Raw genomic sequence first — 23,522 nt, 5'->3', positions numbered from 1 at the left:
ATATTGAACAAACCGCTTTTTCTTGACCAAAGTAATTCTAGACTTACAAAACTTGTTTTCGATAGACAAGTATTGCAATAATTGAATTTTTACACTTTTTTATTGAATCGGAATACCCTTGATGACACTAGTATACCTACACAATTGCATCGTCTACTTTGATCATATATTTTAAACAACAACAACAAGAACACAAGACAACTACTATGAACATGTTTGAGTTCTGAGTTCCAAAAATGTTTAACCATATTTTTAAATTAATAAATTCAGCAAAAAAAAAAAGATTTCGAGTAAATGATAACTGTATTTCTTTTATCCAATGCAAAATAAAACATAAAATTAAATAAGTCTTAAATTAAACGTAATTTATGAATTTTTTAATTGCCTCCCTTTCCGGGGGTGGTTAATTATATTATTTTCACATAGATTAATTACTATGATCAATTTTGTAACATAAAATTTTATATAGAAATCAATTTACAAACACAACATTTATATAATGACAATTTTATTATTTAATATTCATATTTTTAATGAGATTCAAAAAATAATAAATTCAAAAGAAAAACATTTCGTAAAGTTTATATATATATATATATTTTTTTTAATCGATACACATTTATTTAACAAAATATCCTTAAATACCTCAGACTATGTTTGATTAAATATACTTTACATTATTATTATTTGTTTATTATTATTTTTTTTGTGTGTTAGTTAATGACTCGTGTTTACACATTAATATGTACATTTAGAATATGAAAAGTCAACTCTAAAACTATAATTTTACCAATATCATTGGCTTGCTTATGCAATGTTGGAATTAATTCATTGTCAAGGGCATTCATATACAATGGAGGTAATTTCTCGTTTTGACTACCAGCTTCATAGCAAACCTGAGAAAAGAATATAGATTTTGTAAGCGTTTTTTTTTTTATATTGACCATTTTTTTTTTATTTTTAAAAGACACAGCTGTGTACAAAAAAAGGAGTAAGTTTCTTCAAAAATGATAAGTGTTAAAAACCTACATTGTCATTGTTTAGTGTTACTCTTAGTCCAATTTTAACACTTCCGTTGGCCACAAGTAAATCCAAAAATGGTAAAAGTGCTATAGATGCATTTTTTGCAATTTGTTCAGACACTTTGGACACATCAACTGTATTCTTACACATTCCATTGTCTCCGCTCATCTAAAAATGAATTTAAAAAAACTTAAACAATAAATAAGAGAGCAAGAGAGGTTATTAACAAAAACTAAAAAAAAGATACTTACCTCGATTATAAATACTTCGGTCCATTTTAGAATGTGATTATTATTTGATAATGTTATACCTGAATGCACTCTTATGCTTGGTATTCCATCCATTTTCTTTGCATCAATTGGAGATCTTACCCTTTTTAAATTTTTAAATAATCAAATTTTAGTTTAGTAAAATTTTTGTATAAGTTTTTAAATAAAATCCCTAGGTATTAAAGGTTATTTTGCTTGCAAAATTTTAAAGCTACATACTTAACACAAATACGTTTTTCAATTTAAGATTCAAAAATATTCGGTCCGTCGGAGCGGATTTTGTCCGATTTCATCCGAATCGGACAGTTTTTACCTGTCGGAAATACACCTCGAAGCATAATTTCGTATGAAATCGGAGAATTTCCGCTCCGACGGATTACCTCGCTAGGGCCGATTAACGGAGATAAAATGTCCGATTTGGATTTTATATCGTTTAAAATTCGAAGCAAAATTACCAGGCGGATTTTTAAAAGAGGATATATAAATGTTTGTTTTCTGTTTTGATTTAATTTAACGTTGCCTCCATATTAAATTTGTCATTTCATACATAGTAAAAACAAAATTAAAATTAATAATCAATCTAACCAAGCAGAGTCAAGTCAGAGTCATTTTAGAGCATTATTTTTTTAGTTCATGCTTCTATAATAGAAGAACTTAAAAAATCAATCAAAATTAATTAGTTAAGAAAAAAGAATCAGGGAAGTTTTAAAGTATGCTTGCTTGACCTTAGTTAATGTGATTGCAGTAAAAAAATCGAGAAAAATTTCTTATTTATATTCTCTTTTTAAAATATATAAACCTTTTTTCATTCTGTACCCTATATTAATTTCCACATCGTTATCCACCCATTGTACATAAACCACTTCAGTTTGTTGTTCATCAGCGTCAATTGGTCCACAAACTATATTAATGTCTTTCATATTCAGAAGCGAATGTCGAATTTCAGCCATTTTTGATGGTAAAATTTGAACCATTAAACCATCTTCTATGATACTGCATTTGCCAGAAAGTCCACTAGTTGTTTTTAATGCTTCATTAAAAACAAAAAAACTTGCACCAGTTACTAGAACAAGAAGATATGAACGATTAATGTTGTTGTTTTCCATTGAGTTTCAATGATACCATCCATACCTTTTCTGGGTTGACCTTGGATGTTTATAGCTTGAGTTGAGTAAGCATGTGAATCACCATTTTGAAGTTTAATATTTTGTATGCAAACCAAATGACCGTCGGCATTTTTTGAAAAGTTAGCTCCCATTGCGAGAATATGATCACTAGAATTATTAATAGCCTTAACGACCTCATCTAATCGATTGCGTGGTATGAGAATATTTGTTCTTCTATCTTCCATATGAATATACATTCCTTTTATTGTCGGAATGGTATACGTGTAATTTCGGAAATCCTTTTTAAAACAACAAAAAAAAAACTTTTTTTTAGGACAGCATGAAAAAAAAAAAACAACAAACTTACTGCTAATAGATTTATTATTGTCTGTGCAATTTCTGCATATACAGGCTCACGTTCTCTAACTGATATGTGTGGAGAAGGATAGTAACGATATTGGGCACCAAGACGTAACATTAATCTCAATGGAAATATTTTCGCCCATGGTACTTCCCATCGATGGATCAGCACTCCAATCAGAAATGGTGGTGATGGAACATGAACATCAAGCAAGCATTGAAAAGTCGACCGAATGAAAAGGAAACCCCCATGTTCTCGTGAGCCAAGAAAATGTAAGTGTTTTGGCATCGAGAAACCAAGTTCTGTTATTGGATGACCACGGCTCGCTTCCCAGTAGATTTCATTTAAATGAACAAATATATCCTTGGGGATTTTATTTGAATTATCAAGCTCGAGTAGAATTATTATCTCATCATTGCCAACATTATTCAAACCACAAGTTGTAAAGTTTATAACTGTCTTGTTAATGCAACATTTTACTGAAATTTAAAATTAATTTGATGAATGCTCAAAATACAATTAGGAAGAATAAAAACTTACAATGAGATATTTTAACAAAAACAAAAAAGTTAGTTTGTATAACAAATTTCAAACTTTCGGTTTGTAATCTTTTGATAAGATCTGCGTTATTTGTTACTTCTTGGTAAAGTTTTTCCGACTTCTTTGAAATTACTATTGGGGGCAAGGTGTGTTCACCTGTTGGTGGTATGTAGCAACCTTTTCCATCATCCATTAAAACAATCGATTTGGAATTGTTTCTTGAGATGACTTTTATTTTTGAGGAACAAAAGAAAAGAATCATGACGATGTTTTCTACTCATTAGAAAAAAAAAAACACTTACTTTTGTTACTTTCATCAGATAGATTATCTGATGTATTGAGATTGTTTGCTGAATTCGATTTACGTGCATGTTTAGCATCACTCCATCTACCATCTAAACTAGCCAAATCGCTTCCTGGTCGTATACCATCGCTAAACATAACAGATTTACGTTTGCGGCTTTTAGCTGCGCTGCCTTCTTTTTTTAAAACACCCACTGGAACAATTACAGTTGGATAAGATGATATAGCTTGTTGATTTACTTGACGATAAGGTGGAATTTTTGAACAATATTCCATAGGATTATTGGGATTTGGTGATGAAGTTGTTTGTTGTGGATTTAATGGGGTGGTGGTGGTGTTGGAGCAATTCATTTGTTGGTCGTCGATTTGTTGTTTTTGTTGTTGTGTGAGTTTTGTCAAAATGAGAAAACACTGCACACAAACCCGTGATTCTAGATTTGAAAGGAACTCTAATTTAAATTTTTGTGAACAACACACCGAACATAAAACTTGGCCACATGCCCGACAATGATGACGTCTTTTTAGTAAAGTAAACTTATGCTGACATTGCATGCATGCATTTGCTTCTTGATCTGGCACCCATATTGGAGGGACTTTTCCAATGTTATTATTGTTGTTATAGTTATTATTTACAGACATATCATTACTAACAGCGATTGGTATGTTTGTTAGCTCTGGTGCGGGTGCACATGCCGATGCAGTTGCAGATTCTGGTGCTGTTAATATTTCTGGTATTTTTGATGGTGGAATTTTAACTTCGACCTCTGTACTTTCTGAAGCAATCATTGGTTCATCACCGACATTTGCAGTTTCTATGTCTGATGAGCTACAAGCATCACCTCCACCAACAACTCCATTATTATCAAAACCAACTTCACGATCAGATCGTTCTGGTGGCGTGTGACCAGCACCGTCATTGAAATTTAATTCCTCATCACTTTTTATTTCATTTACCTTCTCGTCAGGTGTCTCTTCCTCAGAACTTGACGTTCCTTGATCATAGATGCGTGAGCCAGGTGGAGTTTGTCCAGCTGTTGCATACAAATTGATCTTCCTAACTGGTAAATCGAGTGTCGTAGGTCTTTGTCTTTTCTGTATGCCTTTCTTTTCCTCCTCTTTGCTTTGATCGCCATCATCAGATATTTCATCCAGATTAATAGCCTTGTCTAAGTCGTCTACATCACGTCGATCTTCGGTAAACTCCAATGTGGATGCCTGCGAAAAACTGTCTATATTCATCATTCCATCATCGCCACCACCACATTTTTGACCAATCAGCGATAGATTGTTTGGTAAAATGCTCGTCGTCGTTAATTTTAAGTCGTCCTCATTTGGATTGTTGGATTTCGATGTTTGTGTGGTTGTTGTTTTGTTTATTACATCCCCGATATTGCTGCCAGATGCAGAATCTTGTTCAGGAGATACAATTTGCTGTGAATGCATTTCTGTATCGATTTCTTGCAAAATACTATCAAGTTCTGTGTCAGATATCTCATCCATTGTGGAACTGAATGTGACCATAACATTTGGCTGAGTCGTTGCTGCTACTCTTATTAAATCCTCTTCTCCGGATATTGAATTTTCCAATTGCGGATGTTCCCCCGTGTCACCGCTATCTATCTTCTGTTCATTCAATTGCTCTGGTTTTTCATTTGAATTAGGGTAGTTATTCTTAGTTGTTTGTGATAGGGATAGAGATGAACTTAAGTTGTCGGTTTTCAAATTAAATTTACTACTCGCTGAAGCAATTTCTGATAGAGATAAAATACTTTCTTGATGGGTTGTGAGCGATATCGAGGATAAACCAACAGCTAAATCGTCAAATTCGGAACGTTGTTGATGTTGTGCTCTTATCTTACTGGTGCTGTTGCTGTTGCCAGATGAGCAATCATTTTCATTAGGTTGTATTGACTCTATACCATCACTTGTTGTACTGTCGTTTTTAATTTGTTGCGAATTTGTATCTATTTGTTTTACTGCTTCACTTCGAACTTCTAGCTCTTCTTTAGCATTAAGAGATGATTCTGATTCAGTTGAAATTAAAGCAGGTGATGGTCCAGATGAAAATGTTGACGATGACGATGTTGTTATGGAATTTGACGAAAATCCATATTCATCTGTGCTTACAAATTTATTGATTTCATCACCTGCATATGGATCATCTTCATCCTCATCTTCATCGTCTTTACTTACTTCTTCATCTTCGTCATCTTCGTCATCATCATTGACACCATCGTTACGCATTAAAAGTGTATGATCGTTATTTTTCAAATTATTGTAATTTGTATTCGTATTTGTATTGCCATCGTTTTTATTGTTTGTATACAAATCTAAGCTTTCAACATTTTTTCGGTAGTCATCTAAGCTACTAAATACCTGAGAAACACCAACAAATTTACTAACACGATCTCCTGTAGATGTTGTTGTAGTTGTTGTTGTATTATTCAATGTTGTTGTGACGCCATAATTTAAACTATGTTCAGGTTCATTAACAGATGACGAAATTTGCGATTGTGAAGAAACAATATCTGAAGTTAAGTTTTGACGCTCTTTTTGATGCTCCTCTTCATTAAGTTCCAAATTATCTAAAACCTTATCTATATCAACGAGATCCATGATGGTTGTTTATTCAAGTTCAACTCCAATTGCTATAAATAAAAGATTAATTGGTTAATTGGAAACCTAAAAAGTGAAAAACAAAGTATGGTTATGTTAGGTTAACGTGGCTATCAGCAGGAGAGCTGATGCATTTAGACCATGATTAGTGCGTTGTGATACCACAGTGAATCTTTGAGATTTTTTTCTTCCTATTCGTTGGACAATTTGGAGCTTCTAATAGAGCCAGCGAGACTACATATGTATGTCTAAATTTGCTAGATCACTAGGATTGTTATAGTAGAATTCTCCTAAATGGAGTCTACGACTTTGAGATAACGCAGAACATTCAAAGAGAAGGTGAGGAATCGATTCCACCTCCTCCTCATCCATGCAGCTTCTGCAGAAATCATTGGAATAGATTCCAATGCGTGTTGCGTGTTTGCCTATTGTACAGTGTCCTGTTATGGCACCTATTACAGAGCTGATTTGTGGTCTGCTTAGAGATATTAAACAATTAGAGAACTTCAGATCCAGTATTGGCCAAATCTTTTTAGTCGCTATACATGTGGTGATATTATAACACCTAAGGTTTGTTTTATTTGTAGCATCTTGTTTGAGCATTACTCATTTGGTAGTAAAGGTATCAGTGTTCCACTTTTGGCAAGTTCATCAGCTCTGCAATTTCTTAAAATGTCTCTATGACTCGGAACCCAGCAAAGGTGAATGTTTAACTGCTGTCCATCTCCATCGCAAAACAAAGTATGCATGTTGAAAATTTTACCCATATGATTTTGATAGCTGTTCATTTTGAAGGATAACTTAGGGAGGAAAATTTTTTGACATTTTTCAAGCACGATAGTAAATTTGTTCACAATCGAAAAGTAAGGTAGACTCCTAATTAATACATACATATGTAGCTGGTATCCTAGTTGCTAACTCCTCTCAAAACTATGTCATTTATTTTTTAATTTAATAAATCAGTTTTAAAAGAATGTTTAAGTATAGTAACTCTTTTCAACAAAGATTGTCAGCACCCACGAACAGCTGCACTCACATTCACTTGCATTTTTATTTCGTAGGAAAAGTAGGTATACGTTCATTTTCAATTTGATTTTGCATTACACCTTCACATGACTTTAAATCATCACCTACAGCATAAATCAGGGTATCGTTGAAATTTGTATTGTAAATTCTTGTACAATCAAACTCATTTAAATAATATTTTTAAGAAAAGTACTCTAATTTGGCAATTTAATAGTGGTCAAAAGTTTTATAAGGGTCTAAGGTTTAATATTATGTAAAAAAAAATCGCTCAAATCGGTTGAAGTTGTTAGGAAAAACACGATTTTATATGAAAAATTGATATTTTTTTCTTCGCATATTACTTCGCAGCTTCTTTACTAAGTGTTCAATTGGAACAAATATAAGCTTAAAAGTTTTTTTTTACTTATATATATATTTAATATATTTGTTTTTGTATTCAAATGTCGCAATTAAAAAAAAAAACATAATATTTAAAAAATATTTTTTTAAATCCAAATTTCTTCGATTTCTTCCTATATTTTGAGCGAGCCAAAGATATTAACTAAAATGAAAATTGTAAAAGCAGGATTTATTTTTGATAAGTAATGCAACTTTTAAAAGCTATTACATTTGAAAATTCCATACTTTAGCATTTTGACACACCCTATTAGACATGGAATACTTTTTATTAGTTTAATACGTTAAGCGTAAAGTGGCAAAATAATTCGATTCGACTATTGTAGAAATCTTAGCCAAAATCTCTTAAATCATCTTTGAACGGACTGCAATCTATTTATATGAACCGCATAATATGGCGCTAATACAACACAACCATACTCTAAGATGGATCTTACAAATGAGACATAAAGAGTTTTTAAAAACATAAGGATCACGAAATTCTCGAGCAAATCTTTTGATAAAGCCAAGAGTCATGTTAGCTTTTTTTAATAATGTAGTCAAAATGGTCAATACAAGTTAATTTTGAGTCCAACACTATCTCAAGATCAGAAAAACTAGACAGGTTAGTTAATGGTGATAAATCGCATAATTATAGACAATCAATTTTTTTGCATGTAAAACACATTAGTATACAGGGTGATTCAGGAGTAATGTGCCAAAAAGCTGGAGCATGTAGGTTGGGTCGAGACAAGAAAAAAATCGTATGTACGTCGGCAGTGACTTGAGTAGAGATGCCGCGAACATTGGTTTGGCCGAATACCGAATATTCGGCCACGCTCCTCGGCCGAATACCGAATATTCGGCCGCCGAATATTCGGCCAAGGACACTCAGAAAAAAACGTTGGTAGTTTCAAAAATTTTATAATTTGTTTCAAGAATAGATGTAGCTTAAAAAATTCCCAACAACATCGTATTGTAACGATGAATAACTGAACTACTTTTTAGATAAATGTCTGAACACACTACCTAGTACTGCAAAGGTAGACATCTAAAATCGAATTATATATGAGGACTGTTCGCCAAGATCGAACGGCGGCCCATACAAGTGGTGGTCAACACATACTACAAAATTTCGTATTTTGACTATATTTTGAGGAGCTGATTTCCAGCTATCGGAAAAAAATTGGAAAATGAGATATGCATGCCATTTTTTAGGTCTTTTCAACGCGCGTCTGATTCAATCAAAAATAATTTTCTTAACAGCACACAGAGATAGTTATTCAATGTCAAAAAACGACTTTATTTCCAAAACAGCCTATTGAACACCAAATATTTTTTCCAAAATGGCCTACGCAAAATGTTCTTTCCAATAAGGCCTCTTCAGTAAAAAAAATATCAATTTGACGTATGATAAAATGCCTCATTACGATGATGGAGGAGTTACAAAAGTAGTTTTCGTCATCACTTAGTTCCGTTCGGCCATCTGTACAGCGTGCTAGGACCTAAACGGTCTAACGATTTTAATTAAATTTTGTGTACTTAAGGGTTTTAGTAAATAATATTAAGAATCTGTGTTTTTAGTTTTTCTCAAAAATTTGGATAATGCTTGTGGTTTTTTTTTTCGAAAATTGACTTATTTTTTAGCTTATTTCGTATTTTCGTATTTCTTGTCATTTAAAAAAATGAAATATAGAGCTATTCAAAAAACCAAAATAAACACTCCAAATTACAAGAGCAAGTACGTGCGATCCAGAAACGCATTTTAATTCAATTTCATTTATAAAAATGTATTTTTGTTTCTTGTTATAAACTAAAATACTGATATTGATAAAGGTTTATTTACAAATTTTTTTTAAAAAAATCGTGATTTTACCTTCAAAAAAAGATTTGTTTAATAGTTTTACTTCCAAAAGAAGACATAACGCAATTATACTCGTACTTCCAAAAGCAAATATACCTACTTTTTAATAAGGAATTTTCAATATATACTTGAGATATATTTATTTTAAAAACTTTAATTTTATTAAAATTTCGTAAAGAATAAATTTGTAGAAGATTATTTTGCTCTATATCTTCTGTATTACGAAGTAAAGGTTTTTGGCATTTTACTCAAAACTACCTTCAGGTCAGATAGCTGGTTTCAGAAATCACCTCCTCATTTGCTAAAGTCTACCTTGCTTCTCCTGGGACAAGTGTTTACAGTGAAAGACTGGACACAGAATATCGCCTCTGCTCTAGCAACTTCTTATCAAAATAGGGCCAGGAAGGGTTAGAGATAAAAAATGGGTTTTTTTCTTGATTTGGAACCAATCTAGGGGGCGTCGCACTCAATTTTCGCAAAAGAGTAAAATTAGGACCACCCTAATATATATATTTTTTAAATATGTATCAAATTTTCGAAAATGGTTTTTAGTGTGTAAACAATTACAATTAATGGCATACTAGCTATATTTTGAGTCTTGATTTTTTAATTTGTTAAAAAGTTGCTCTAACGACTTTAAGGGTGGAATTCATAGTCGACACTCAAGTTGAGAAATATCTTAAGCATTCGCTGAAGCGAATCCTAATGGAGGAAATTTTGAATTAAATGCGTGAGCAAACACTCAGAAAACTCATCTCAGACTTGTGCTTGAGAAAAAATTTTACTTGAGTGACGACTCTGAATTTCGCCCTAAAACCCAAGTGTCATTTCGAGTTTTTTGTTTGACGAAGGACATTTTAAATACATAGTTTGTATTTATTCATTTTTAAATATTGTTTAATCGCGACAAATCAAACCGATGGCGTTAATTCAAATTAGTCAAATTTTTGAGTTTAAGAAATATTTTTCCTCAATACAAGAATTTTCTTTACTCAAGTGACAGCCTTATTTTTAATTCTCTTGAGCGATTGCTTGAAATATTTCTCAAGTAACTTGTGTTGAGAAAAATTTTAATTCGAGTAACGACTATGAATTCCGTTCTAAAAATGTATGTTTCTAAAAAAAATTCTTAATAAAATAAATTATTTTTTTTTTGTTTATTGTGGAAGTACATAAGTTTTTTTAATCCGATTTATGAGCGAGATATCGCTAAGAGTGATCGAATGTAGTATAAAGATTCTATGTATTTTAACCGGGTTTTTACTTCTAACGGGACAAAACAGTTTGTTTTTACATATTTAAGTGAAAAGTGTTCGGCTACTGGAGCTGCTCGGAAACAGGTGCATCCACCCTACGTGAAATGGAGCACAATACGGTTGTTGGCAACCCTACATAGAGCCCCTGTATACCAAGCCCCAGTGTAGTCGCATTTTGACCAATTTTTTTTTGAAGAAAATCTTTCAACCTTCCATTGAAATTATAAATTTATTTGCCTGGAAGTCCAACTCAATCTTTCGATTAATTTTGGTGTAGAAGTAGATATAATTTCGATGCTCTGTAATTCTGTATAATGTATCTTTCTACCAAAATTCTACAATTATTTCGATGTGTATTTTGACTGTGGTGGAAATATTTCTTTACGAAATTTTTCGGTAGCTTTAGATTGAAAAATCGCATCATATTCAAAAGTATACCAAACAATTGGAAATTTGACGTTATATGTACAACTTTCAAGGCGAGAATAAATATTAAAAAACTATCAAGGGAAAGAGAAAAATTCAAAATTGAGAAAATAAAAAGTACCTACCTATTATTCTCACAGAAAAAAATGTACAGACAATATATAATTTTTATAATATGTATATCTATATTATCTACAGTTTTAATCCAATTCGGTCAAACCAATAGTCCGCGAGATATAGATCAACTCCCGTTCCCGTGTTCAAAATGGTGAACTTCGCCAATTTGTGATATACCGAAAACCAGGACATAAATTTTTCGAATAACCTCTTTTTATTAGATTTGAAAACAAAAATGCCTTCCTGTATTTTGTTCAATAAAATGCCTGTTTTTGGACCAACTTTATATTCTATGTGCTATTTTTTATATTTTTATTACATATTACATATTTTGAATGAACGTTTTCAACATCGAAAATTTACAATAATCGATGTATTATAATATCTTTTTCAAATTAAAGAGTTTTATTTTATTTTGAAACTCCGATTAAAAAGCTTGGTACGATTTTGCTTTGTTTTAGCTTGTTCGCTATTATGAACGGAAGGGAACAATATTAAAAAGCAAAGAGAACTATATTGTGGAAAATTTTCAATTGGAATCTCTTCTCTCGGAAGTTTTTCTACGGGAGTTTTTATTCAGAATAGAATATTTAAACAATCAAAATTATTTTCAAATTTGACATTATCTCAATCTTGATGATTGCTCCTGGTAATGCAGTATTCATCATTGAAATTAATAACTATAACTATCAAGTACTTCGACTTGAGTCAAATTCGGTGGAACACGGAAGAAAAATATTTAACAGAGGACAAGTTCTAGTTCTGAAGTTATTTGCATGTTCTGTGGATGAAAATCAAAAACATTTTTTAAACAAAATCACAGTTTAAGCACGTTTCTAGAATGAATTGGTTAAAATTGAAAGAAAAGTTTTAAATAACTTGATAAAATTTATGAAACTTAAACCTTATTTTTTAGCAATGTATACGAATTTCGTTTGATTTGGATATTTTTTTAAAAAATTTCTACATGAGACTTTTTTTTTGCCTGTTGACCCCTTTTTTTGCGACCTTCTCGAGTTGCCCGGCGGCAACACTGCCAAGCCCCCTTCTAGCTACGGCCCCAGGCCCGTAGCCAGCGGGGACGCATTGAGGGGCAATGCCCTACCTTAAATTTAAAATGCCCTACCTTTAAATAGTCCTACCTTGGAAAATGCCCTACCTTCAAAAATACCCTTCTTATTAAAATGCCGTACATTCAATAAATTCCCCGCCTTTAAAATGCCCTACCTTAAAACATGCCCTTCTTATGAAAATGTCCTACTTTCAAAAATGCTCTAGCTTTTAAAATGCCCTAACTTCAAAAAGGCTCTATATTTAAAAATGCCCAACTTATAAAGATGCCGTAGCCTCTAAACTGCTGCAGCTTTAAAAAAAATCAATGCCTCAAAAATGCACTACCTTCAAAAATTCCCTATTTATGAAAACGTTTGACCTTCAAAAATGCCCTACTTATGAAAACGATATTTAAAAATATCGTACTTATAAAAGAGACGTTATATTTCTCCTTTATGATATAATAATATGCCAAACAACTGAAGATATCTCAGACAGTAAAAAAAAATAAAGATTTAAACAATTTTGATAGAAGACAAAGTTTTTTATAGAAACCGGTACATTAGAGCATAACTTCAAAAACAAAAAAAGTACCTAAATATTTTGACTTCAAGTTCAGCAGCCCCAAGAAATAAGGCCCCAAAAATACACACAAAACAACAAGAACGAAATTTCTCAAATTTTGGGGTGTTGTTTCATTTTTTGGGCCTTATTTCATTTTGTTTTTGAGGCATAGGTAATTTCTTTATGAAATAAGACAAATAATTTGGGGCCCTATTTCATTTTTCATAATTTACATATAGTCCAGTGCATTTATATGTAATTTGACCCAGCAGTTTGTACCACCCCCAAATACTTTTTGTTCATTCGATAGAGCATTGGCTGAGTATCATTATCCTGATTTTTCGCACTTGCGAAATTCACCTTTCGGCCGACATCTTGGATTTTAGTTTTTGTTGAATATCTCGATTTCTATTTATATTACATAAAAGTTGTATAAACAAAAAAGGTAGGAAATTAAATTTCGCGTCTTTTATGTTAAGAACACTTTTTCAATATTCTGAATATTAAAAAAGTTACAAGCCATAAAAGTAAAAAAAACGAAAAAAGTTGTATAGCAGAGTTGTTGTTTGTTTGTACAACTTTTATTTAGGATAAATAGAAATCAAGATATTCAACAAAAACTAAAATCCAAGATGGCGGCCGAAAGGTGAATTTCGCAAGTGCGAAAAATCAGGGTAATGATATTCAGCCAATGCTCTATCGAAAGAGCAAACAAAATTTGGGGGTGGTACAAACTGCTGGGTCGCCCATATATGAACATCATAAATGCACTGGACTAATGAAAATGCTAAACTGAATTGTCTTTCAAAAAACTTTTGTGAAATTCCGCTTATCAAGGACTCAGCTAACAAAATCGCACGATTTATCTAATGATGAATAAGAAAACTTGGAGATCTATTTCATTTTTCAAAAAAGGTCAAAAGAAGTTATTGCATTATTTCATTTATTTTTGAGGCATTTTTTCATTTCGTTATGGCCATATTTCAGTGGGGCATAATTTCATTATGGAAAAATACCCCAATTTGAGTCTTATTTCATTTTTTCTTTTGGGGCCTAATTTTGCGGAGCCGAGTTCAGAACACAAAAAAGTCTTTAGAAAAGTTTAGTTTAGTCCAAATACAAAATAAAAGTTTAATGTTGTTACAAAGATTATGTAATATGTGTTCAAATTAAACGCATCATCATATAATAAAACGGCAAACACTTATTTTGTGGTACAAAATACCCAGCCCACAAAAACCGAAGGGGCATAAATTATATACCGAACGATAGGAAATTTTATCTAGATGTGCAGAATGTATACTTTATTTATTTTTTTTTACCGAAATAGATAAAAACAATAAATTAAAATTGAGGAAAAAACAAAAACAAATGTGCTGAACCACGCCCTCTCCCTTCTGGAAGTGGAAACTTCTAAAAGCAAAGACGAGAACCTTCGAAGACATTCTCGAATTTCGAATAAAATTAAGTGTTGCATATTCTTAGTAGTAAATAAAGTGATTTATTTAGTGTGCTTATTTGAGCATAAATAAAAGTTACAATTGGCACTCGAATTTTGAGTGCGGGGTCGGCTAGTTTGCATAAAAATGCTAATTTTCAATTGATGTTTAAGGTCTAACAATTCCAACAATGGAAGAGTCTACTATGTTCAAAAATTATTTGAGTAGACTCGAAGATAGAACCGATTTTTTACAAAAAAAAAATTAAATTCCAACATTAAATTTGTATATTGTGCTTGGTCTTTTGGGATTTCAAGAAAAAAAACAATGAAATAAATTAGATTTAATTACATATTTGTCAAAGATTACGCTGTGTGACAAAAACTAACATTTAAAGATTACTTTAGTCACGACTTAGTACCTTTTGTCGAACATAATAAAGAGGCCTACTTTCTTTCAACAATATACCATACCCCCAAAATCTGGATTTAGGGCAAACAAAAACAATAGGGTATTCCCGACTCGATGCAAATGGTCTTGTATTGTTGCAAATGTGTAACGTTCCCCGCGTTCAACGCAGGCCACCTGAACTTAAGATCTGAATTTTCAGAGGCTGTGATTGGTCAGATGTCATAAAAAGTTAGGTGGCATTTAGTTACGTTTTTTGACATTTAGTTACGATTTTCAGGTAGAAATTTGTATCTGAAAATTCAGAAGGGTGTGTTTGTGTTGGTGAAGGGATCGGGTCAAAATTCTGGCTTCAAAATTCTGCTTTTCAAAATTCTGCTTTTTTAACGAAAATTCTTTTTTTCAAAATTCTGCTTTTTTTCTATTCTGCTTTTCAAAGTTCTGCTTTTTAAAATTCTGCTTTTCAAAATTCTGCCAGCATTATTCTTGAACAAAAAAATTCTGCCAATTCTGTTTTTTTTTTTATATCATATGCGCTGACTAAAGAAAAATACACCTCATTAATGTAATTCAACATTGGTACTTTCCTAAATTTTTTTGTTTGAGTGTCGCAAATATTTTTTAAAATGCAAAGACTGACTTTCTTTCAAATAAAATCTATAACTTATTGGAACCTATCGGTTGTTTGATACAAAATATTCCTTTTAAAAAATTTTGAATTATTTTCGGAAATGTTGTTTAGTATTAAAAACCTTTTCTTAATTTTTTCAAATTTATTTATTTATAAAACGAAAATTAATAAGTATTCCAAGAATAACAAATTATGTAGGTAAGTAATCAAATAAGCAGATAATTTTTCAAGAAGATGATTTTACAGAATTCTGCAAAAAATTAAAAAATTATTTTTTTGCAGAATTTTGAAAAATAGAATTATGAAAAGCAGAATTTTGAAAAACAGAATTTTGAAAAACAGAATTTTGAAAAGCAGAATTTTGACGCCGGCAGAATTTTGACCCCAACCCGTTGGTGAAGTTGGTAAACGTACCAAATGTGCTACACACCAAAATTAAACTTTGTGATTTTAATACAAGTTATAAATGGATTTGTTTATATTTCTTTTGTGCATGGACATTTATGCTGCGGTGTTATTGTTATTTGTTCATTTGATATTACAATGCATATGTAATTAATACAATTTTGTGTTCTTCTTCTTCCGCATGTTTATATGCAGAAATGGAATAATGAAAATAAAACCAAAGCAAAATTAAACAAGGGATTTTATGAATCCAACAATATAATTTTTACAAATACTCAAGTGATCTCACTGAAAATATTAATAAATAACTCTTTTTCTACAATCAATTGAACTATTTTTATTATTCTAGAAAAATAAATGTTCTTTTTTTAAAGTCAATCCAAGTAAAGAAAAGAAGTAGATTCTTCGTCAATGTCACCTGAAATTCAGATGATTTTTTGCGTTCAACGTCAAAAAAAATCTGAACTTAAGTTCAGATGGAGCGTTGAACCCGGCCATTTTCTTACATTAAAACAACCCAATAGACAGACTACAATTTATTTTACAATTTTGTACTTTTGCTATATGTATTAAATACAGTTGAAACTCGATTAACCGGGATGGTCGGGACCGAGCCCATTACGGATAATCGAAAATCCCGGATAATAGAACTTTTTTTTCAAGAAAAAATTTATATGTTTTAAGTTTTTATTAAAAAATTTATTAAAAAAAAAAAAAGAAAACAATTAAAAAATTATCCCATAAACGTAACAATTCATATTTTTGTTTGAACATACATAACAATATCACGAGATTAATTACGAGTATTATGAACTTTAAGGAAAATTAAAAAATTGTTGCATGTTTAGGTTTTTTTTTTATTACCACCGGGCTGGACAAAAAAAGTGCAGTCAGGGCTAAGCAATTTACATGTTAAATGCAGCAACACCTTAGCCCCTTGGGCTTAGTTGTTAAGCCCGATGATATCCCTGGGCTTAAAGGTAGAACTATAATTGACTGAAGCGTCCGATTCAACGGAGGGGAACAGCGCTTCCAACCGTACTCGACGGATGAAAACTTATCAAAAATTCAAAGAAAACACAACAAAAACGTAGGATTTGACGTAAGCTTTCGACTGCTTCCTCCAATTATAATTCTGGGTTAACTTTTTGAACAGTTTTAAATCTGTGGTACTAAACTAATTTTTTCATAAATTGTTTAGAATTGGTTTACAAACGGGAAAACTGAAGTTTGAAATGACAAAATTTATTTAACTAGTTTTGCTAGCTAGCATACATTTTTGTATCTCTTTGTAAAACATACAAGAAAAATACAAGAAAACCCGAAAGCGATAAATATAAAAACTCTAAATTTTCTTTGTGTCTGCTGATTTCGGAACATTCAATAAGCAGGGCTACCAAGATTTCCGGTGAAGCCCCGAGGCGTTTTTTTGTCCAGCAAAGTCCGGTGGTAATAAAAAACACACCTATTGTGTGACAGGGGATTTTACCCGTTGTTTTTCTTCGATTGAATTAATGTGAATGCGGTCAACTAACAGTAAATCCTGATATGTTGTTCCAGAATAATTCTACTTTTCAAAAAAATAAGAAAATACGACTCTGTACAAAAAAAAATTAAAATATTTTCTTTATTTTTGAGTGCTGATTTTGTATTTTTTAGTTAAATTTTCTTTTTTCCTGTTCTCATATTACGGATAGTAGATTTTATTACAGATAATAGAGTTTAAATAAATAAATTTTGTTTATTGTCGAGAAAGAATTTCAAATATTTTCATCACGGATAATAGAGCGTCCCGGTTAATCGAATCCCGGATAATCGAGTTTCAACTGTAATAAAATGGTGCAAATTTGTCTATTTGTAGTTGTAGTAGTAGAAAAATAAAGTTAAGCAATTATACACTTTTTAAACGATTACCAATGCCCTACCTGATAAAACCGTTGCCCTACCTTAAATTCAACTCTGGCTACGGGCCTGTACGGCCCTGCAATTTAGGTGCTATGGTTCGGTTCGTTGTTTTTTTTTTTCTTATTCATCGATATGCATATTGCACAGTCTAATTGGAATTGTAGATCCAAAACACTTCTAATACAAGTGTAATGTTACTTTTACACAAGTGACAATTGGGCTAGTAATTTTGGCCAGATGTTAGTCATTAATTGTCATAATCGCATTTAATTGCGATACATGCATAAAATATGCCAAACGCAATTTTCACATGTCTGAACGAAGCATAACTAATTATAATTTTTATTCGAATGAGAATGAGAATACAAAGAACTTTTTTTAGTTTTCACAAGCTTCAACTTTCAACAAAATCTTGACTAATCAAATTATCAATATTACTTACTGTTTGATGAAGAAAAGTCATATATATTATAAAATTATTATTGTTTTCGGCTTATTTTGGCACAGCCTATACCTTTTTTCAATGCACAATCCACAACATGTACATACCTGTCATAGAAAAAAAAAAAAAAAAAAAACATAAGAAAAAACACGACCAGGAATAAAATCTTATTCTTTTCTTTTTTTTTTTTAATGAAATTTATTTTCTTCTACGATATTGTTGTAGATTGTTTCACTTAAATGAAGAACTAGCAAAACACAGGATATCTTCACACACAAATTTAATTTACATTTCAATTCGATAACATTTTGTTCTTCGTTCTACGTTTTTCTTTTTGCTACTTTTGTTTTTTTTTTTTTTATTATTTTGTTTTAGGAGTTTAAGAAGTAATACTCGAAGTTAACCATTTTTCCATTGCAATTTGAAAAAGACCATAAATGCAATTTGACACCTTTTATCCACACACCACCTTAAAAAAAATTTATTATAATTTTTTTAAAGTTTTAGAGATGTTTTTTTTTTCTTCAAGAAAGAAAATATCACAGACACAAAACAACAAAATAAAAAAAAAACAAAGATAGAGCAGGAACCATAAACAAAAAATACCAAGACTGGAAACTCGGCGGTCAACTGACGTTTGCCTACAAGCTGGGAGGTGTGGTGAATGTCGTGAACCTATCGTTGTGTTCGTGTTGGATGTGTGGTGAATGTCGTGAATCTATAAATGTGTGCGTGTTAACGTCATTTACCAACGTGGTGGCTTTCACATATATACACAGACAGCACTGTACACAAAAGGGTTTTGGGGGGAAAGGCGTACGAAATTTTCCAGTCTTGGTATTTTTTGTTTATGGCAGGAACAAGTATATGCACATTCTGCAGATTATCTTACACCCCGTTTTCATTTCGACGAGACATTTCGATTTTCAACAAATGCTGCCCTCTAATCTAATAAAACAGTGAATTTGAATTCATATAAAAATGTTGGCTCAAATTGAAGCACAGTGGTCCGTTCTTTTATTGAATATAGTTAACTATTGTTGTTATGTCAAAAAAATCGTTGTATTTGTTTTTGTTAGATTTTGTTAGAAAATTTCAACTTTGATTTAGGAACGACTAATGCCGTTTTTTATTATCACTTGATGAATATAGATCATTAATTAAAATGTATTACAACAACTACATGAGATCTTGTAAGATTTCGATTCGTGATCTTGATGAAAAGCAAGATCACGATTCGTGATCCTGATGAAAAGCAAGATCTCATGTAGTTGTTGTAATACATTTTAAGAAATGATCTATATGGATCAAGTGATAATAAAAAACGGCTATTGTGTTGATCTGTCAAAAGAAAATTTTTTGAGAGTAATTTTATGAATGAATAAACAAGAAAGAATTAATTTGGTACTGAAATAATTCTTTTTAATTGAATTCTAAGCAAATTGAAACAAAAATATGCATTCAATAATTTCAAATATGGAAACAAACAAGAAATTCTCTTCTCACATCATTCCCTCTCTTCCTCATTTAGTTGTGTTTGACAGATTAACATTGAAACTCAAGTCCAGGAGCTGAGTTGGAAAAAGTAACAAAATGTAACTATTTGACACTTCAACACTGGATTTAGGAACGATGTTGTGACGTCACGATGTTACACTTTGCAACTTTTTTCTCATTTAGGAACGATGAAAGTTAACTACTGTTAACAATAGTTAACACCGTCGAATAAAAGAACGCACCACTGAGCTGGGTTCTTTTTCTAACAATAGTCAACATAGTTGTTCTGTCAAAAAATATTGTTGATATGTCATTGTTAGAAATTGTTGGGTTTTTTACAAATCATTTAGGAACGATATATTGTTAGATATTGTTAAACTGTCAAACCATTAAAAAAAATTGTTTTGAGAATACTTTTATTTAAATAATTGTAACAAAAAATCATATTTTTTTAATCAAAATAAATTCTCTCGCATCATACAATTACAAAAATCTCTTTTTATTTTCATTTTTTCCGCTTATTTCAAAAGAAAAAAAAAATCTTCGTGTTCGTTTTGTAAACGAAACATCCACTTTGACACATCAACAAACTCATGAATGTTAAACTCATATCATGGAGGTAAGTTGGAAATAGTTACGATTTGCAACTTATTGACACTTAAAAACGAGTTTAGGAACGATGTTCAGCTGTCAAATAGTTAAAAATCGTAACTATTTTGTAGTTTACAGGCCGCCTCTACAGGAGATATTTTTCTCTAACTCAATGTCTAACATCTACAACATAACAATTTCCATTTTCTTGGCTGGGCAAATTATGTTCGGACGATTCATTTCATATGCTTCGTTCGCCAGAGGAAGATGTATGATTTTTTGCGGACAAAATTTATTTTATATTGTCAATTTTGTATGAATACTTCTTTTTTTTAATTTTTTTTCAATTTATACATGTACCCATTGCTTGGTCTGTTTTTTATTTGCCTTCCAAAAAATAAACAATTTATTTTTATAAAAATCAATTATAATACCTGTTAAATAAATAAATAAATACAAAAAGTATATATCATTTCATGAAATCTAATTCATTTCAACATAAAACATGCAAAAATTCGCAAAACAAACAAATATATTTTGTCGTCCGCTACTACGGAGACAACCTTCTTCATGAGAGGACAAAAAATAATGAAAAAACTGCGGTTCTAAAAGAAAAAAAAATCACATCTGTCAAATTCAATGTTAGACAATCGTGTTCAGACAAAATCGAAGACACGGTTGTCTAACATTGAATCATAACAAGAAATGGCGAGCCTCCACAAGACATTTCTTGTTAAGACACGTCAACATGACAAAAATTTTCTCCTGTGGAGACACGGCCTGTTAGGAACGATAAAAGTTAACGATATTTAACAGGCCTCCTCCACAGTAGATATTTTTCTCTAACTCAATGTCTAACATCTACAACATAACAATTTTCATTTTCTTGGCTGGGCAAATTATGTTCGGATAATTCATTTCATATGCTTCGTTCGCCAGAGGAAGATGTATGATTTTTTGCCAACAAAATTTATTTTATATGGTCAATTTTGTATGAAATATAAATACTTCTTTTTTTTAATTTTTTTTCAACTTATACATATACCTATTGCTTGATTTGTTTTTTTTTTTACCTTCTAAAAAATAAACAAGCTATTTTTATAAAAATCAATTTAGAAAAAGAACGCACCTCTTACCCCGAATTGAATCAGGATTTAGGTCTATATATACCTGGATCGAATTGAATCCGGGTTTTTCGATCCGATCCGACTCGGGGAGCTGAATCGAATCGAAAATTTGCATATATACCTAACGAATTGAATACTCGAGATGTAATTTATGGTGGAAATTGTGTGTGATTGTCTTCTTATTTGCAAATTCACTGTATGTATGTATTACGATAAATATCTTGTTTTACTTGAACTTTGTTTTTGGTTAGATTTTTCTATTTTACTGCAAATATATTTAAAAGAAAAATTGTGTTTTCGATTCTATTTCAATTCGATTCCTCGATCTGGTATAGTCATATGCCTGGATCGAAATTTCAATTCAAATTCAATTGGATCTTTAAATCGGTCATACAAACGGGGTATCTGTTGTAATCAGTTCATCTCTTTTCTTCTTTTGAGAAAAGTGAAATAGAATTGTGCGGGAGTACACTTCTCAGTACAGCATCCCCTTCAAGCAAGAAAACTGATTTCAACAAAGAAACTCCGACCTCAGACCGCGAAAATCGGGCTTGCACTCACACACTTGCAACTTTTTGTGTATGAACACAAAGTCGAACGAGAATCGTGGTGAAAAATGAGAAAAGGAAAAGAATGACAAGGCCAACAAGAGCCAAAGCGTCATTTTGTTATTTTTTGTTGAAGTGTTTGGTCGCGTCGTGTCTCGTGTCGTTGTTTGTATAATGTTAGTTTATTAATTATAAACAATTTTATTAAATTATAAACAATATGGAAAACAAAAAAGGTATGTTTTATATATCGCTCAAAGTATTTGGGTTAAAATGTTGTTTCTTCTTGTGTTGTAGATGTGTAATGTGTAATGATGAAGAAAAATCTAGAAGGTGAAACATGCGATTGGGTATCTAAAAAAACACCAACAACAGCAGCAGCATCAAATGAAATAAAATGAAAAAAATGTATTGTATTCTATATTGTATTTATTGTGAAAATTTCGTTTGCCAAAATAAAATAAAAAATAAAACAGTTTCAGTGAAAAAAAAATAAATCTTGTTCTTTTTTTTGGTCGCAAATGCGAAATGTCATCCCTTTCTTATTCCTCTTTCTGGTAGGTTTTCGCTGCTCCGGCTCAGGTCCGCCTTCGGCTCCGTTTTCTCGGAATGTAGATTTTCACCACACCAATACATATGCAATCGACTTCGCGGTGATTATAGTTTCCATACTAATTTGAGCCGCCTTCGGACCAGTTTCTGATCCGAAGTCGGACTCAGCTCCGCCTCAGGCGGAGCGGATTCGGACCGAGGTCGGACCTGTTTGCTTGAAGGGTCTTTTGTGTGAAATGTCTATGGCATAGTCTGCTTCTACACGAAGACGTAAAGTTCAAGATGCACATAAGAGCAAGGGAGAAAGAAAGTTCGAAAAAAAGGGATGGTAGATTTTTTACCCTGTGAGTCACCGGTCAAAAATTTTGTCACCCATTTTGACGTTTCTCTTTGATCTTTTTTTTTTTTTTGCTGTTTTCGGTAGCAGAGTTCGCTTTGTCGGATGTATATTATTTGGGTGTATAGTAACTTTTTTAAATTTTTTAAAATGTTTTCGTTGCACATAGAGCCCGCTGGAGTTTTTTTTTTGTTATATTTTAGTGCTTATTTTGGAATAAAAATACATACGAAAACGAGAACAAAATAAAACAAAAAAAAAATAGCTGTCAAAGTTGCGTCTTATAAGAAATACTAGGTGTAGAAGAGCGCGATGCACCGAAGAAAATATCAAAAGGAAATTCTAAGATAATTTCTGAAATTTCTTATTGGTTTTTATAAGGGCCAGTTGTACAAAGGTGGTTCAGCCTCGGATCAGAAATTTAACTCGCCGATTTCGGCGTATTAGCAGTGGATCAACTTTGGTTCAAGGATGGATTAAGCTATTTCAACCTATATGGACCTAGAACCAGTGCTAAAAATCAATTTAAAAAAAAAAGAAGTATTCATACAAAATTCACGACATATAAAACAAATTTTGTCCGCAAGAAATCATACATCATCCTCTGGCGAACGACGGAACGAGGCATATGAAATGAATTGTCCGAACATAATTTGCCCAGCCAAGAAAATGAAAATTGTTATGTTGTAGATGTTAGACATTGAGTTATACTATGTTTCCACCTACGCTAAATCCGAGATT

At 31.6% G+C, this 23,522-nt stretch overlaps 1 protein-coding gene across 5 annotated transcripts; it reads right to left on the bottom strand.

Annotated features, from left to right (window-relative positions):
• Positions 1–284: 284 nt before the first annotated feature.
• Positions 285–18,673, bottom strand: LOC129920478 (zinc finger FYVE domain-containing protein 9). Of its 5 annotated transcripts, none has more exons than XM_056001692.1 (9): positions 18,237–18,669; positions 3,602–6,250; positions 3,300–3,527; positions 2,766–3,238; positions 2,424–2,697; positions 2,109–2,355; positions 1,275–1,395; positions 1,030–1,191; positions 285–896 (listed from the first exon to the last, which is right to left on the bottom strand). In XM_056001692.1, exons 2-9 carry the CDS (start codon positions 6,216–6,218, stop codon positions 732–734), a joined length of 4,287 nt encoding a protein of 1,428 aa, XP_055857667.1. In that variant the 5' UTR covers positions 6,219–6,250; positions 18,237–18,669; the 3' UTR covers positions 285–731. The 5 variants fall into 5 exon arrangements, with proteins under 5 accessions (XP_055857667.1, XP_055857669.1, XP_055857670.1 ...); XM_056001694.1 differs by having other exon boundaries at positions 18,419–18,669; XM_056001695.1 differs by having other exon boundaries at positions 18,581–18,645.
• Between the last annotated feature and the right edge of the window lie 4,849 nt (positions 18,674–23,522).

This window comes from Episyrphus balteatus, chromosome X (assembly GCF_945859705.1).
Source record: "Episyrphus balteatus chromosome X, idEpiBalt1.1, whole genome shotgun sequence".
Taxonomy (NCBI): Eukaryota; Metazoa; Arthropoda; class Insecta; order Diptera; family Syrphidae; genus Episyrphus; species Episyrphus balteatus.
The sequence above is the reverse complement of the archived record's forward strand: the minus strand, read 5'-3'. Positions and strand labels throughout refer to the sequence as shown.